This window comes from Pundamilia nyererei, unplaced genomic scaffold (assembly GCF_000239375.1).
Source record: "Pundamilia nyererei isolate P.nyererei 1_Seehausen unplaced genomic scaffold, PunNye1.0 scaffold00084, whole genome shotgun sequence".
NCBI lineage: Eukaryota > Metazoa > Chordata > Actinopteri > Cichliformes > Cichlidae > Pundamilia > Pundamilia nyererei.
This window is the reverse complement of record NW_005187485.1, coordinates 194,984-212,168: the sequence shown is the minus strand read 5'-3', so window position 1 is coordinate 212,168 and position 17,185 is coordinate 194,984. Positions and strand designations below refer to the sequence as shown.

Below are 17,185 nucleotides of genomic sequence, written 5' to 3'. Positions count from 1 at the left end.
TATGGCTTTTTTATTTCCTGTCCTCCTGCCAGCCAGCCAGTCACTTACTATCTGTCTGTATGGAGTCAGCTCTCAGCTCCCCTAGCTCTCGGCTTCAGTGTAGGGGAGCTGTTTAAAAAAGCTGTGTTGGAATTATACTCAGAGAGATGCTTTTGCCCACTAGAAACCCTAAAGATATGGGCCTCTGACACTGAGTGCGCATCAATGTGCTCATGTGAGTGGCAAGTGTGAGAAGACAGTATAAGAATGAGTGTATTTATGGCACATTGTCGGGCACTGCAGCACACTGACTGTGCGAACCATTCACGTGCATTCACACGCTGACTATGTCACATCAGCACTCTTGGGTTCTTACCCAGCCTCCCCTTTTCTTCCCTCACTCCTTCCTCTCCCCGTATGCATACCACTCTATTACACTATCCACTGCATCTGTTAGCAGCTACCCAGGGAGAACCTCGGCTGCTGCTCACCCATGCGATCAGCCTCACTGCTGCCCTGATGTGTGCAGCGCCCTATTCCAGCAGGGGAAAAAACCTCATGGTGACAGCCTCGGAGACAGACTGATTACAGCATTCCATCAATCCCCTCTCAGGCTCCCTCCTTTGCAATTGGAAGCTGACAGGAGCCCACTTTTTCCATTTTTACCTTACCTCAGTTTTTTCTGATCTTTCTAAAATATAGTACCTCTTTTTTTTTGCTCTTGTTCCCCCCCTACTCTGCTTTCTTGAGTGTTGTGTTGACAAGCTGACACAAACCCCTGTGATTTTCACACCAGGGATGCAGAGAGAGAGAGAAAAGGGACAGGGGAAGGGGATACAGGATAGAGTAGAGGAAGGGATGGGGAGGGAAAGTGCAAGGGAGTCTGGTAAGAGATGACAGCTGACACAGAGTCTGGAAAAGCAGAGTGGTGGCAGGAAGAGCGACGGAGAAAGCAAATCAACAATTAGTAGCACCTTATAGAACTCGCGAGGTTGGGGGGCTGGTAAGTATTGATTTCAGGTATCACGGTTCACTGAGTGTGGTCGTAAAGGTGATGAGCAGAGGAATGAGGGGATTGGGCTGGATTGTGAATGGATGCAGGGATGGGAGAGAATGCCCGCGGTTGGGGTTTCGGCAGAACACCAGGAGGGGGTTGGGTGGATGAGCGGGTCCACTCTCTAAAAAGGGGCCTAGGTCTGAGCCAAGATTTTCACAATGGAATAAAGGCTGAAAGGGGAGGCTAGGAGGATTAAACTCCAGCAAAACAGCTCTTAAAAAGCTGTTAGGCTGCAATTTGGGCACAAAAAAAGCAAAATGGGAGAGAAGATAGTGAGAGTGGGCGGTTGGGAGTGCAGATGAAATGCAATGTGGGAAAGAAAAGATGGAAGAGATGCTCGGTTACATTAAGGTAGGCTAGATGCAGACATCTGCAGAGGCACAGGGTGAAGCTGTTTGCAACAGTTAAAGAAAAATACAGAGGTGCTCACCCATATAGTGTGTGTGATGGGGCGGGTGGCCATACTGCCATGGGCTGGTGGGTGGTATCTGTTGTTAGCGTGTTTTAAGCCCCTTAGAAGTTCTGTGAGAGTCACGGAAATGAGCTTAGTAGCCAGATCAAACATAAGATGGGTGCCGTGTCCCCTTTGGGACATACTGTTTGGTTCAGCTACTACTCAGCATTACTCTCTGTTTATATGCACACACAAGCACACACACACACACAGGAAAAGGAAGACAAAAGAGGCTGACTCAAAACAAAGGGATAATAATTCCATACAGAGAGAAATGGAGCTCCCATTTTCCAGCCCGATTTAGAAGCCTTATCTAGACAAGGCACAATGGATGGCATTTGGAGAAAGTGGTTGTTTATTCCAAGCTTGACACTTTTTTGCCAATTGCCTTGTTTTGTAATGTTTTTTGTCTGCTTTGCCTCCTCATTTTCTCATCTCTGGCTCTTATTGTGGGAAAACTCACACCAGCTGGGCTCGGGAGTCTTTGCCGTTAGCACAGGGCTGAAATGCAAGTAGATATCGGGTGCTATTTCTTTTTTTCTTTTTTTTTAGCATTTTGAATTATTACTGCACAGAGCAAATTGTCCAGTCAAGTTGAGAGCACTTACATTTATAGACCCCACAGGACTGGATGTTGTACTCTTCGTACTGGATGGGAATGAGGACATGGCATAAAATCGGAACTAAAATAAGAACTCTTTGCAAACACTGCCATCAGCAGCTGAGTGTCATCGTAAAACATAGGAAAATGAACAGAGTGGAGTAGCTGATGTTATTTTAGTTTTCATTTGAAGGTTCCAACTTATGCACTTAAATTGACTTTTGTGCCCTCAGATGCTCAGATCATTTATTTATTATTAAAGTTTTTTTTATTTTAAAAAAAATCTTACTTCTGTAGCCCAGAGGGACTCCCTCATTGATAATGCATTTCTTATCCCCTAGCCTTCACCTTATCCATCACAATAAATGAATGCCTAATCCTAATGGCAGCGTTATACTTTCCACTTTACCAAGTACGAGAGTTAGCTTGGGTCCTACTGGTGCAAATTCTGTCATGAGGGCTGAATGCAAGACTCCACAGGGGGTGTCCGAGCGTCCTTGAGTTTGTTGTGACCGCAGCGTGTCTACACAGAAACTACAGTACAGCAGCAACAACAACGCTTTCGGACCATGACACTCGTCTGGGTATTCGCAGTTATCCACGTAACCTTAACTGATGCTATCCCTGAACCTAAAACCAAGTATTAAGCCTCAAAAAGCAGTCCATACCTCTGGGGACCTTGATTTTTGTTCCCACAGGTTTGTGTGCAGTCAGGTTAAAGTCCCCACCGGGATAAATGCACACGAGACACACTCGCGTACATACGCACGCGCGCTCGCACACGCAGAATGACTGCTTCAATCTATTTCTATCAAGGCAGATGTCCAGTGGAGGACGGATCATTGCCGACATCTGTCCATCCCTTCCTGATCCTTCCTGATGCGAGCGCATCCCCTATCAGTTCAGATGAAGGAGAGAGAGCAAGCAGTTCCAGGGTCAACGCAAAGCTCTTTAATAGGTTTCGCCCAAGTCGGGGAGGCTGTTTTGCACTTAACACCAACCATGTGACAGAAACAGCAAAGTCACTGTGTCAAAGTAACTGCTAAATGTGCCCTCCAGTGCCTGACAAGATGCTTACCCTATTAACGCAGCCCCAACCTCCACACTCATTCACACACTGAGATGAAACGGCAGACATAAACATACATAGCCCAAACACACACTCAGCGTCAGGCGGAAATGCACGCACACACAGACACACATAAACTTAGCCCCATGTGCATCCAGCGGTGTGAAATGATATTCCATTTTGAGAAATCCGGATTAAAATGTATCTGGCCAAATGTGTTTTTGACCTTGTTACTAGGGGACGGAAAAGCAGTCACGCGCACACATATACGCACAGCAAGGTGAGAAAGAGCGAATATTGCATTTTTGGTGTCAGTGTAACATTTAAGCACGGAACGTGTTGTATAACTAATCTACTCTGCACATATTTACCTGCGTAGCAATCGAGACAACGCGATAAATAAACTCACATCCTCTGCAGAAATGTTGTAATTTCAAGGGGATTCAAGTCTTTCTTTACGAATGCGATTCAACTGCAGCCAATAGACGAGCTCCCCATTTTTAGTCTGCTGAAAATCACCGAAAACTATTTGTGTGTTTTCGTTTGTGTACACGCATGTGTGTATGTGACACTGCAGCACACCAAGAACAAGCCTCCTCACACCCACAGCTCCCTACTTCTTCTGACTGCTTCTCCTCCACTACTTCTTTGTCTGGTTGCGTTCCTCCCTCTCTCCCCGTCAGAAATGTATTCATGTAATTAAGCTGCTAATACACCGTCAAAGAATTGTCTAATTCAGCAAGGAGGAATTAAAGGAATCTGGCATGAGTCATTAGCCAGTCGAGATGTTCTGTTGAGCATTTTCAATAAGGGATCTGGAGAGCAATGAATCACTCATATGGCGTGAAGACATTCTCTACAGCACATGCTCCGTACTCTATATTTGTACGGCTGCATATGCGTGAGTGTGTGTGCGTATGGTGTTAATTGCCATTTGTGAGCATGAGAAATTGTACGTGGGCGAGGTAAAGAGAAGCAATTCAATGCATGTAATCCATCTAAACAATCAACCAATGCAGTGAACTATTACCCATTGTAAACATTTAGATACTCTGGGCAAGATACTTAATTACAATCAATGTTTGTACTGTTGCAAGTACAAAGAGGAAAATCCCCCAACTCGCTTTGCAATGGGAGGAAAATGAAAACGCTCAATAGCTCATAACGGCAGAATGTAAGGGACAGGCGGGCAGACTGTTAAAACAGCATTTTTTTGAAGGTATGACTGGAAAATGCCAGCCTTCGGTAAATGCCTAATGGCCTTCACTCGAAGACGTTTCACTTCTTATTGACGCTCTCAAATTGGCCTCTTTTGATCCCCAGTGCGTGCCACACATACAGCAGTCTACCTGTTTGCACCCACAGCTCAATCGGCTTTTAAAGCTCTTTCATAAAAATGATGTACAGGGAGACGATACTGGAGAGCCGACATGCATTGTTCTCTGATCTTTCTTTTTTCTTCTTTTTTTACATCTCGACTCGATCTATTAACACCTCGTTTGGCCCAGATGGAGAGTAACAGACAATGGGAGCATGTGAAAATGGGTTTCGAGGCAATTGTCGAGAGCCACAACGGTCTAAAGTGTTGAGCGCTCATGTTCCTGATGAGCTCACTGTTTGGCGGCTTTAATCGTGCTGTTGGATGACAGAGGCAGGAGGGTGCAAAGGGGTGAGGGAGGCGAAGGGTAGGGTGCAGTCCTGAGATGAAGTGGTTAATTGAGTGCAGGATAAACAGTGCCAACAACCACGGAAGCCCCTCAACACACCACCCCTTCAGAAAAGAAAAACTAGAAAGAATGGAGGGTAAAAGAAGGGGAGGATGGGGGGGGGTAGAGAAAATCCCAGCTACCCTCTGGGGGGAAAAGCTGCTATTGAAAAGCTATTAAACTTGCATTTAGCAGGATTGATTAGAAATGAAGAGGCCTATTAAAAGAGAGGGACAAGAGGACAATAGCGTGTCTCTGGCCGCCGTATGTTGCCCTCCTTTCAGTGGCTTTCTTCATGTTGGGAGGGAGGGGGGATCCTGTCTGTTTAAGCGTTCCCACCAAGAGAAGCAGTTCGGGGTGGGGGGAGTGGGGGCTTAGCACTGCCTGAATAGAACCCTCTTTATCTTCCACTGTCCCCCTTCCCTTCCATTCTCCACCGAGCAACAAAGAGAGGAGAATGAGGGAAGGTTTTTTAAGTCCTCTTCCCAGCTCACACAGACATCCTACTTAGATAACCAACCAACTGCCTTTCTCCCTCTCACCTCCTGCCTTCCCTTACGAATTAGTTCTCTCTGGAGTGCTGCCGTCTTCCCCCCCTGCCAGTGGGGTTTGTAATACACAATCTTAAGCATAGTGGCACAAACTGTAGGAGCTGCGAATCCATATTCACGCTGTGTTTCTGCATGCGTGTGAAGGCAAGCCAGCCAATCCGGGGAGACTTTGACTTAAACACAGCAGCGAAACGGCGACAGCGGTGGCGGCAGTTGTCTCCGCTGACTTTCAGCAAGCTCGAATGAACGGGTCCCCAGGGAACTTTAATGGAGTTTTGATTGTTTAACATCCATTTTTACAAAAAGCACATTGAAGGAGTGGCTGCGTTTTCTCTCCACAAGCGTGTTTGCTTCATGTCAGTGAGCATGTAACCATATGGTCTTGGGAAAGAGTTAAATAAGTTACGAGTAACAGCTGACTCTTCCTCTTAGAAGACGCATTTGTAGTGGGGGAACAAATAATATTTTCACGCATGTCCATTTCTCCCACCAAGTGCTGTGGTAACAGGAGAGTAAGCTGAGCAGTTCGTGTCAGTCTGCTTTTTTTTAAATAGTTGCATTATTTCGTCAAAGCCCTTACAGAGAAAGTTTCACTTTCCTCGTCATGCGTCTCTGCTGGCACTGCAGAAATCTACTGTGATCACATTTTCTGAATTCAATACATCGAGATTTTATAGCCATATTGTGACTCTCGGTATGAATTTGCAGTTTGCCATCAAGGAAAAGGTCAATTTAAAGATTTTAGTTGTTCACATTGTCTCCTTTTTATTTTTTCTTCCAGCAGCCACCCAAGCAGCCTACTTCTCCCAGCAGCCCCAGGACCAGGTGGTTGTATCCGGTCAGTCGGTGACCTTGCCTTGTGTCATCGTGGGTTACCGTGGAATGGTACAGTGGACCAAAGATGGCCTGGCACTGGGAGGAGAGAGAGATCTACCAGGTATTATCACTGGCTTCTTCTCTCCAGCCCCCTCTTTTTTCTTCTCCTGCCCTCTCTGTGTTTAGTGCTCTCTCTGTCTCTGTCTGTCCTGCTGCAATTAATGCCAGGCCTCATTAGAAATCAACTCTCTCTCTGTCAACCTTTGGGGTTTTACACAAATGAATGGTGAGTGAACAATGTACTGCAGACAGGTCAGCTACTGCTGCACGCACCGAACTTTAATTTGTTGTTTAGCATTTTAACTCTTGTAAGAAGGTGGATAATCAATTGGCTTTTGCCACACATTGACATTTAAATGTGTGGCTGACTAGCATAAAGGCGAAGAAGCTTCCTCTTGACCTTAGCCACCCCATCTTCAGTGTGCCTGTATTTAAAGGACAGTCTTCCCATGCAGCAGCCTTCTCACGTGTTGCATCTCTAGGCTCACGCTGCTCTGCTAACACAACAGCTCAATGCCTGGCCCTGTGAGGTGCTGCTTGCTTTCATTTGTGTCTTAAAGAGCCTTGCCACGTTTCTTTTGGCTTTGTTCGGGACACAAGTCTGTTCATTTTATAGTCCTTTCATTATGTGTTTGTTGTTGGTTGGTTTGTTTGTCTCTGACTCTATTCTCTGTGCTGGCTTCACGCAGGCTGGACACGCTATTCCTTAATGGGCGACCCGCTATCAGGCGAGCACAGCTTGCAGATCGATTCAGCAGAGTTGGCGGATGACGCGGTGTATGAGTGTCAGGCTACACAGGCAGCGCTTCGCTCCCACCGTGCCAAGCTCACTGTACTAGGTAAGATACACAGCTCACGCATGATCCTCACAGTCGGCCCTTGTGCCAAGGCCTGCAGGCTGGCAGTGCCTGGGAAAAATCAGGGGAGTGTCTTCATCGCAGAGCATAAAAGCTTGCAGACAACTACCCTAATAATACATGTTCATCCCCTGAAATGAATCACCTTCAAAACACAACATTAAATGTCTTAAACTTCATAGTTTGTTTGGGTTTTTTTATATAGATAACGCTTATAGATAACGTTATCTGTACAGTTTCCAAGTGGAAAACATGCCTTGAAAGCATAATTCAAACCAAATAAGACTCAACTATGAGAAGAAGAGGAAAAAAAAAGAAACGCCAGCATTCTTAGTCGCGATAATCAAGACTCTCGACGTCTAGGGTAATGTGATTGCTGCAGTCACAAATGACTTGCGTAGTCGCTTGAAAGTCTGCATAGTTAGCACATTTTACAGTGAGCCACAACATTTGTCAACCGCACGGCGGTTTTTACATTAACGTGATGTGAGTGATCTACTTCTTCACACAGACCTTCAGAGGTGGGGTGAGGTGGAGCGGAGTGGGGTAGGGATGGGGGAGTACGGGGAGGAGGAGGAGGAGGGGGGCCGGATCTTTTGGGAATTGGAGTTGACATAGTACTGCTGGCATCTGGTGGCATGAAAAGGAATATCACTCTATAAATTAGCCCTGTCAATTGCCCATAAATGGACCTGCAAGGCAAGCATTTTTCATCAAGAAAGGAAAACTCAAAGGGAACAATTATAGAGATCTGTTGCTGCAGCTTATGTGAACATTTCTCCACAAAGACCCTGCTGTCACTGAATCCATCCGTTGCATGGAGGTGTCTGTTCAAAGTCACTGAGGCAGAGTGACAAGTGGTGCAGATAGCACAACAATGGGAGGGCAAATTGAGTGGTAGGTAGAAACATTTCAGCTAAATGAACAGAATCTGAGGACTCACCCGAGCTCATCTGCCCACCTCTATCTGTCTCGTGTCACCGTCAAAAGCTGCGCAGCGTAGCACGAAGCAGTGCGGTCGCCACATGCCCACACACATCCAGAGAGTGTGTGTGGAGGCAGTCATGAAAACTTGATAAAACTGCCTCTTCAACATTAAACGCACTCTCGAAAGACCAAGGCCGACACCGTGGCTGGTGCTTCATGAACATTATGTGCATTTCATAAACACATAAATGAAATCAGATGCATTGCTCATGTTTTTGTGTGGACATGAGGAGGGAGCGTGCGCCTAACTTGTGAGTGTATGTGTGTGTCTGTGTGTGCGTAAATCAATGTGGCCAGATGAGACCAAAGCAATCCTGCACAGTCAAAGGAGTCAACGGTGGGAGTGCAGTCAGGGGAATCGGCATGGAAATTAAAATCACCTAGCACTCGGATTCCATTAGTGTCCGTGCCGCGGCAGCGGAAGGACCTCTGACAATTCAGATACACACAGTGAAATTGGTTCGGTAGAGGGTGCAAGAAAGGCCAGCACAAACCCCATGTTTACGCCTTCCCTTATTGGTTGGGGAGATAGACGCCTTCATCAGGGGTGGCACGCTTGGCTTGACAGTGGTGCGTGCGAAACCATGCAAATAAATGAACAAATAAGCAATTCAGTTGAAACATCACTCTGCAACAGTAAGAGCAAATAGAGCAATAATGCTAGCCCCAAGAAAGGAAATAAATAAGTTTGAGTGTGTGTGTGCTTTTTTTTTTTCTTTCACCAAATGACAACAGCTCTCGGCCTTTTCTCCTGTCTGAAACTACACCTTGTTAAATAGACACTTGGCAATAAGAAGGTATTGTTATATATTGACGATGGGCTAAGAGCAACAGCAAGCTCAATATCAGTAATGCGTCTTTGCGGTTCTGCGCTCGCCCGGAGCTGCAATGAGTCTTTTTGTTTTGAGCTGTATGTTTGTTTCTGCATTACAGTTCCTCCCTCTGACCCTGTGGTGGAAGGCGGCCCCGTTGTACGTCTCAAGGCCCACACACTGCACAACCTCACCTGCAGAGCCTCGGGAGCCAAACCTGCTGCTGAAATCACCTGGTACAGAGATGGAGAAGTCATGGAAACTGCAATTTATTCCAAGGTACAGTGAGAACAGATCCGTGTTTTGCATTATCATTCAATCACCACACACCTACACAATATTACAAACTGTAACAGCGGGCAGAAATAAATGCAAAGCTATTCAAAAAACAGAAATATTTTCTCTCGGGGTATAATACTATCTTTTTCCTCATTTCTGTTTGGATGCTTTTTTCTCCATCTATCTTTCACGGTATCTCACACTTTCTTTTTCCATCGCCACCCTTTCCTCACAAGATTTGTTCGCTTACTCTCTGCAGTCCCCCTTCCGCATCCACTCATTGCTGACCCCCCCTACCCACCCCACCCCTTCCACCCTAGCTTCTCTCCCCTCCCTACACCACCTCACCCCACACCACCTCAGCCCTCTTCACTCTCTACTCCCTCCCCTTTTTTTGCTCACTAATGCAGCCACACTACAGCATAACTGGAGCATGCCAAAGCTCAGACAGGCATGAGTGTTTCATACAGTAGAGTTTCTGCAAAGAAGAAATCACCCACAACAATTGTAAAAACACAATGGGGATGCGCCAGAGCGTAAGCCAGCCGCGGCTGGGAAAGTGTCACATTTTTCATGCTCTCTGACCACGCTAAACGATGCTAAACGCCACATTTAAGGAGGCGAGAGCCCACAGTGAGGAGGGAAGGAAGCGAGCTACAGGGGGAGAGAGAGGAGATGAGATGAGATGTGAGGAATGTGGAGGAGAGGAATAGAAAGGGGTGGAGGGGAGTGAAGACAGAGCAAAGTGTTGTTAATAGCTTTGTGAAAATAAAAAAAAAGAAAGAACAAGAGAATTTCCAACGTTTAGGAGTGAAATTGGGGGTAGGCTGTGCTCTGTCTAAGTGAGGGCTGGCGACAGGGAGGGATGTGATTTGATCTAGCATAAAAATGCTTTTTGTGTGTCTGGCTTAGAGAATGGAAGACCTGTTCCATTGATCTGGCTGTCCAGGGAAAAGGTTCGGCTCGCCCCTGCTCTTTTCCAATGATGTGTGACACCCCTCCCTCGCTGTCACCAACCAAAAAAAAGGACACGCAGGCAGCTCAGCTTTCACTTTCTTTTTTTTGTTGTTTTTTTTCTTATGTATGAGGAAGAGAGGAAGAAAGTGAGAGAGCAGTGAGCCATATCCTCAGAATCTACACCTTTCCTCACTTAGGCGTATTGATTTCTGTGAGCAGTAAATAGATTTAAAAGATGATGACAAACAAGGAGCGCTGACTGGGAACACTCTCAGAAATGTGGGAACAGCACAATATCCCCTGCTGCATCATAAAATATATGATTTAAGTGCCATGCCAAGGAACAGGATGGCAATTTTTAATGCTTCACGCATGGAAAAAAATAAAATAAGACTGGCAGTGTGTAAATGGTGAAGTCGCTAATGACATGCAACTTTGTTGTGTGACGCTGAGCTGATTTTTACTCACCTCTTCGTTTTTGTCCTTCTTCATAGTCCCTAATGGAGGATAGGAAGAGGGAAACAGCTGTCAGTATGCTTCCAATCATTCCAGAGGACAGTGACTCCGGACGCACCTACACCTGCAGGGTTGTTAACCCAGCTGCCCCTGCTGGACGACAGACATCAGTCACTATCAATGTCCAGCGTGAGTCCAGCATCCACCTGCCTACAAACACTCTGAAATTATCAACGTGCAGCATGCAGTCACCAGTGTTCTGTGGAGACCAATGAATGCTTTTGCAAAGTCATGCATGTCAGTGACATGAATGTTTCTGCTTCTCACAGACCCCCCTTCAGTGACTCTGTCAGTCCAGCCTCAGACTGTAACAGAGGGAGCCAAGGTTCTCTTCATCTGCTCTGCCTCAGCCAATCCTGAAATCACTGGATACAGGTATCTGTCTTTTCTGTGTCCACTCTAAACCTCTGCGTTGCACTGAGACATAAAAGCCTAATAAAATGAATTTTATAAGCTGCAAAAATGTTATAAACTGAGACAAAAAGATGCCAAGTAGACTCCGTGGATTAAATGGGCTGTTTGATTGGCACAATCCACAAATCGGCTAACAGCCACTTTGATACGCATCGCACCGTTCCTTACCAGAACTAATGGAGCTGTGATCATTCATTTGTTCCAGGTGGTCGAAAGGAGGAGTCCCCATCTCCGAAGCAAATGGGGATAGCCTTGAGGTGACAGTGGACTACTCCTACTTCACAGACCCCGTCTCCTGTGAGGTGTCCAACTCTGTGGGCAGCACCAATGTCAGCACTCTGGTTGATGTCCAGTGTAAGTTTAACTGAAGGCAAACACTGTACGCGGTGTGGTCTGTGTTTTCAGATATTGAAGGTAGAGCAGCTTTTTTTAAAAAAGTCTCTTACTGATTCTAACTGGCCGCCTGCATTGCTTCCCTTCTAGTTGGCCCCAGACTGCTGTCGGAGCCGAAGCCCATGACAGTGGATACAGGCATGGATGCAGCCTTCACTTGTGCGTGGACTGGAAACCCTCCTCTGACCCTGGCTTGGACCAAGCAAGGCTCCAGTGTGGTAAGGCAACAACAACAACAACAAAAAAAGCCAGTCACCAGCATATTTTCTTGATGCTAAAGCTTCAGCACCACACCTCAGCACCATTCCTCCGGAGAGAAACATTCACACATGGCCTTGAGGCATGAATCCCTCACACTTTTTCCCACACTTCCTTTTTTCAGGCAGAAACTTCAACACCTCCTCTAACCACTCTCCCTGAGGGCTAAAGCCTCTGGCAGAAAACTGCCTGTCCTATGACAGATTCATAGAGCACCATCAGAGCACACGACACGTTGTCACAATCCCGACTTAATCAATCGGTCAATCAATCACTCATTCAAGGGGAGAATCAGTACTTGTACTTGTAACTTTTAGAGCAGTATCTCCTGCCTCTCGACAGCACAAAGGCCCAGCTACGCTTGCGTATCTATCTCCTTAAAGTCAATTTTGCAGGTGGAACAAATGGGACACTTCCACCTTCACGTTACATCATGCTGGTAAAAGTGTTCTAGCGTGCACACCATTAGTGGGGGCATCCCATAGGAGATCTCTCTTGGCAACTAATGTAATTTCTGAAGCTATGCTGGAAAAAGCACCCCCGGTCAAGAATGCTGTGGGATGGCATAAGCAATGCTGTCATGTTAAAGAGAGAATGCTTTCAGCCACACTCAGGGAATGGTGCAGACATTTTTTCTAATCCACCCACTGCCACTGTCCCTCACACAGCCATGAGTAATAGATTAATTGGGTTACTCCATAAGCGTGGTGAAATTAAAAAAAATGTAGAGTGAGAGGGAGATGTGAAGATGGAGGGAGGGAGGAGGATGGCGCGGGGGTAAATGGATTAATCACAGCTTGATGGAATGACAGGATCAATGAGCTAAGGAGTGAGTGAGTGTAGCAGCTCCAAAGGCTAGGGCCCACTCACACATGCTTCGTTCTGTCCCCACTGTTTAATTGCAACAATCTCCACAGCAGCACGGTCACTCAGCGGTGGCTGGAGTGCTTAATGCTGTGATTAAAGCTCTTCACAATGAAATTAAACTCAAACCACCAGCATTTGTTACAATGGTCAGCCCACCTCTGTGCTGCCTGCACAGTGAGTGGGCCACTGATAAAGGTCCCACTTTGCTTTCGCCTGCCTCTTCTGCTCACCACCTTGTTCTTTCTGTCTCTTTCTGTCTCTAACATATTCTCACTTGTCTCCCTGGATTTCTCACTAGGTGCTCAGTAATGGTAACACCTTGCAGCTGAAGGCTGTTACTCAGGAGGATGCTGGCACATACACCTGCAAGGCCATTGTACCCCGTATTGGAGTTGCAGAAAGAGATGTCACTCTAACTGTAAATGGTGAGAAGTTTCTTAAAGAACAAAAGAAAAAAATTAATCACTTAAGTATGTTTTTTTTTTATGTTAAATTTACTCCTCATTACTTTAAAAACTTATATTTTTATTTTTTATTTTTACTCATTCAGTTGACAACTGCTGTGTCTAGTTACTTGTTTAGTTAAAAAATTTTTTTTAGTATTTTCAATAGTTTCAAACACCAAAGCAGAGTTTTCTCATGAAACATTTCAGAAAAAGAGCAAAGATTACAGAAAAGTCATGAGATTAATACATACCAGATTTATCTTTTGTGCCAATGGATGGGCCTGATATAGGAAATGGTTACTTAGTTATTCATCTATAGATATATATTTCTATTTCTAACACCACTTTACTGTCTAGTTTTTTTGTATGCTTGCACTTGTACGTCTTTTTTAAAACTCTCTTTATTTCCTTCACTTTCTTTCATCTGCCCACAGGTCCACCTATCATCACAGCAGAGGCCACACAGCACGCTGTCAAACACTCCAAGGGCAAGCTGGAGTGCCGGGTGGGAAGCAGCCCCCCACCTGATAAGATTGTAAGTGATCCTCTTATTTGTGTTGTGTGTTGTCATTCACTAATGCTTATTAGCTCACACACTCAGTTTGTACATACTCCCCCTTCCTTACCCCGCCCACATAAGCAGCATCACTAACATGAGCTTTACCCCTAACCTCACCTCTACACCTTTGCACCAGCACATCTCCACCTCGCTTGCTAAAACAAAACATATACACAGACACTGACCGGAATGATTGTGGAGTTATCGGAGCTGCTGAAAGAATGGCTTCCTGCAGGTTTCAGCCAGACCACATTCAATTAGCGGCCCAAGAGGCATCAGTCGTCTGACCCTGTTGAACTGCTGAATGTACGCTGGGCTGAGAGAGGATAATTAGGGTGCGAGGAGAAGTGAGAGACAGGTGCCCTGCTGGCCCTGTGCTAGACGCGGCAAAAAGTAGCCTTATTTCCCAGTGTAGCTACCTAACCCTCCTTAGGCTTCACCTGCAGGGCAAACGTGGGAGGCAGCTTAAACATGAGTCCGTGAGTTGTGTCAGACACCGAGCACCTCAGAGGTCAGCAGGGAAAAAGCACAAGAGAGAGAGAGCCGGCGTTCACACAGCAGCAGGCAGGGATCTAAGGATAAACAGCCGTGCCGGCTTCTGCTTTGCTCACAGGTGAAGGATTCTTTATAGAACAATGACTTACCCCCTGTTGTCTATTCTCTCACTCTTCTCCACAGGTGTGGACCTTTGGGGACATGAGCCTGTCCTCCGGCTCCTCCGGTCGTTACTCAGTGCAGACAGTAACCAGTGACCACGGAGTCGTGTCGTCTCTGGTGCTATCTGAGACTCTTTCACAAGATTTCCAGCTGCGCTACAACTGCACTGCTTGGAACCGCTTCGGCACAGGCACTGCCCTGGTCACGCTGAAGGAGCAAGGTACACACGGGCCAGAGTAATACTCCTGCACAGGAGTTATAGCGATAGTCTCGGTTCTTGCTGTGAAGATTGGGTAAAAGTAGTGCCCCCGTCTCGTGCTTATCTTAATTATGCTCTTCTAATCGATATGATTTAATCAGCAGATGGCTTCTTTAATGAATATGTTTGCCCCATAACATAGATATTGATTAGGGACAAAAGTCAATTAGAGGAAGCCACATGTGTTTGCAGCTGGGATCATAGTCTCTATCAATGTCTTATAGCCAAGCTCAGCATCTCAGGCTGCAGGCCCCTTAAGTGGTTTTAAAATTAAACAGCGGTGGTACGACTCCACTGATGCTAGGGGAAACCTTTGTTGCAGTAGACACCAAAAATGAGGTCCTCGCCAGTAATTTACATCAACGTAGCAGAGCAGGGTCTCCAGAGAAATGGGCAGCGCTATCTCCTGGAATCTCTAATTAGATTACTGTCTATTGCTTCATTGCATGTCAGGCCTTGTTACCCTTCTTTCAGAGAGATTAGAGACAATAGCCAGGCTGTGAGATGCTGGATTGCCCACATGAGCATATGTTACAGTCACTGTGAGAAGATCAGGGCTTACTGCAGATCAATTTATGGGCACTAGAGCATTTTTCAGATTAGCTAGGCAAGAAAAAAAAAGAGAACAGAATCTCTTCTGTTCCTTTCATTTGCTCCAATATGCACTTTCCTAGACACTTATGTTCTGCTGTCTCTCATTTCATACCTTCCCCATCTCTTGACAAACCATCGACCCTCACCCTCTTTGCCACGCATTTCTTCTGTTACCATTGTTCTTGCAGAAGCACTGCCGATGTTGATAATTGTAGGTGGGGCAGTAGGTGGCGGCTGTGTCCTGCTCATCTGTGTCATCACTCTGGTCTCCCTCTGCTGCAGGCACACAGGCAAAGGTGAGCTCAACGGTTAGTATGGGCAGGAGGGTCAACAGCCAATTCTTCAAATCGAACATAATAAAGTGCCTGCGAGCTGAAAATTGAAAAGATTATGTTCAATTTTGTGCCGTTTCACCTTGAGTTTGAATAGAAAGCTTCGTGTAAATTGGATTTACAAATCTTCCTCGCAATGTTGAGTGAATCTGTTCTCATTTCCCATAGGCAAAAGATGCACTCGTCTTTCCAAGAGTGACATCAGAGTTCAGATTGTTCACAGCGATCACAATGCTACACGCGGCAACGACGACGAGGAAGATGTCAAAGAACCCATGGTAGGTCTATTTTGTTCAGCTTCTCTGTATGTCGAACATCTCCATGGACTGTGAGAGAGAAATCAGTACTATTATAACGTAATGTTCAGGCTTTCTTTTGTTCTTATTCTAGTAAGGTCTTGTTCATCCTAATAATTCTTGGTCTTCCCTCAGGCTCCAAACAGCAGCGAGTCTCCCGGGACATCGCGCACAGAACACAGCGACCTCCTGGAAGAGGAGGAGGACGAAAGATCGGACATCAAGGTAAAACTGAAAAACACTTCCTTGAAGAAACTCTCAAAATAGCAAGCATGCTTTTTTTCCACATGATACTGAACTAAAGTCAAATTGATGTTTTTTTCCCTCTGTTTTTTTTCAAAGGATCCTACCAATGGTTACTACAATGTTCGTGGCCACGACGACCGTCATATTCGCGGCAGCGGATTTTCTGAATACGTGCCCAATTCTCGGCCGGTCTACACTCCATCGCAGCTGCCCTCCCCCAGCCCCGTGTACGGTCAGCACGGCACCCAACCCCGTGCCTATGACTTCTCCCACCGATACGCAACCACCACAGTGAGCAGAACCTCATACGAACAGCAGCAAGCTGCCCAGCAGCAGCCTGCCCAGCAGGGGGGAGTTTATCCCACTGACCCCCTCTACAGTGGCACTGCTTACCTACCTGCTACTTATGGCCACGCCTTCACCAGTTATGTTAAGCCTGCTTCCTATGAGAAGGTGGATGCGTACGACCAATCAGATCAGGCCAGCAAGGTCTCGAGCTCATCTCGCTTCTCTTACGCCTCGTCACAAGTGTCCTCCCAGCAGTCCGACTATGGCCGGCCCTCGCAACGTATGCAGACTCATGTCTGATAGGGCCAAAAAAAAAAAAAAGAGTAAAGAAGCAGTGAGTAGATAACTATTTGTCACCACATGTGTGGGCGGACTAACATGAACTTTCTTTACTCGGACAGTCCTGCAAGGATTTGTTAGGACAGTATAAGAAGGGAGGCATGATTTCGGTTATGAATAACCAACCTGCGATGGACGGCAGCATCTACAGTAATGTGAACTTGTAGAGCTAGAAAATTAAGCAGATTGTGATGTTCAAGTCAAGCATATGATGAACATTACAGTGCGATACCTCACTAGGTTGTCTCTACATGATGACCACCCAAACTTGTGGAGATGTTCTGCGAGTTCGTGGGTCAACCAGAAAATAAATCAAATGCATCCCTTAAATTTGGGTGGCCAAAACGACTGGGGTAGCTGTTTACCTGCATTCCAGAGTTTACTTTGTGTCAACACTAATTGTAAACATAACCTCGTAAATACTTTGAAAGAAGACAGTACGAGCTAACACGTACAGTATTTGAGGAGGGGGGGGGGTGAAAAGGTGTGAAGAACCTTTGTTGTCTGTCATTTTGATGTTTTCGTTGGCATGCGAA

General features: G+C 46.0%; 1 protein-coding gene across 3 annotated transcripts in view; it reads left to right on the top strand.

Annotated features, from left to right (window-relative positions):
- The window catches only part of kirrel3l (kirre like nephrin family adhesion molecule 3, like), a 31,635-nt gene extending 14,984 nt beyond the window's left edge, over window positions 1-16,651 (top strand). The window contains exons 2-15 of one of the 3 annotated variants that reach the window (XM_013912256.1): window positions 6,202-6,354; window positions 6,983-7,132; window positions 9,071-9,228; window positions 10,680-10,830; window positions 10,971-11,076; window positions 11,321-11,469; window positions 11,599-11,726; window positions 12,932-13,058; window positions 13,514-13,614; window positions 14,317-14,515; window positions 15,337-15,456; window positions 15,649-15,758; window positions 15,912-16,001; window positions 16,119-16,651. In XM_013912256.1, the coding sequence (XP_013767710.1) occupies window positions 6,202-6,354; window positions 6,983-7,132; window positions 9,071-9,228; window positions 10,680-10,830; window positions 10,971-11,076; window positions 11,321-11,469; window positions 11,599-11,726; window positions 12,932-13,058; window positions 13,514-13,614; window positions 14,317-14,515; window positions 15,337-15,456; window positions 15,649-15,758; window positions 15,912-16,001; window positions 16,119-16,610 (2,234 nt within the window). In that variant the 3' untranslated portion in view covers window positions 16,611-16,651. Of the gene's footprint in view, window positions 1-6,198; window positions 6,355-6,982; window positions 7,133-9,070; window positions 9,229-10,679; window positions 10,831-10,970; window positions 11,077-11,320; window positions 11,470-11,598; window positions 11,727-12,931; window positions 13,059-13,513; window positions 13,615-14,316; window positions 14,516-15,336; window positions 15,457-15,648; window positions 15,759-15,911; window positions 16,002-16,118 lie in introns of all 3 variants that reach the window. The other 2 variants (XM_005738402.1, XM_013912255.1) reach the window with 2 other exon arrangements.
- Window positions 16,652-17,185: the final 534 nt, after the last annotated feature.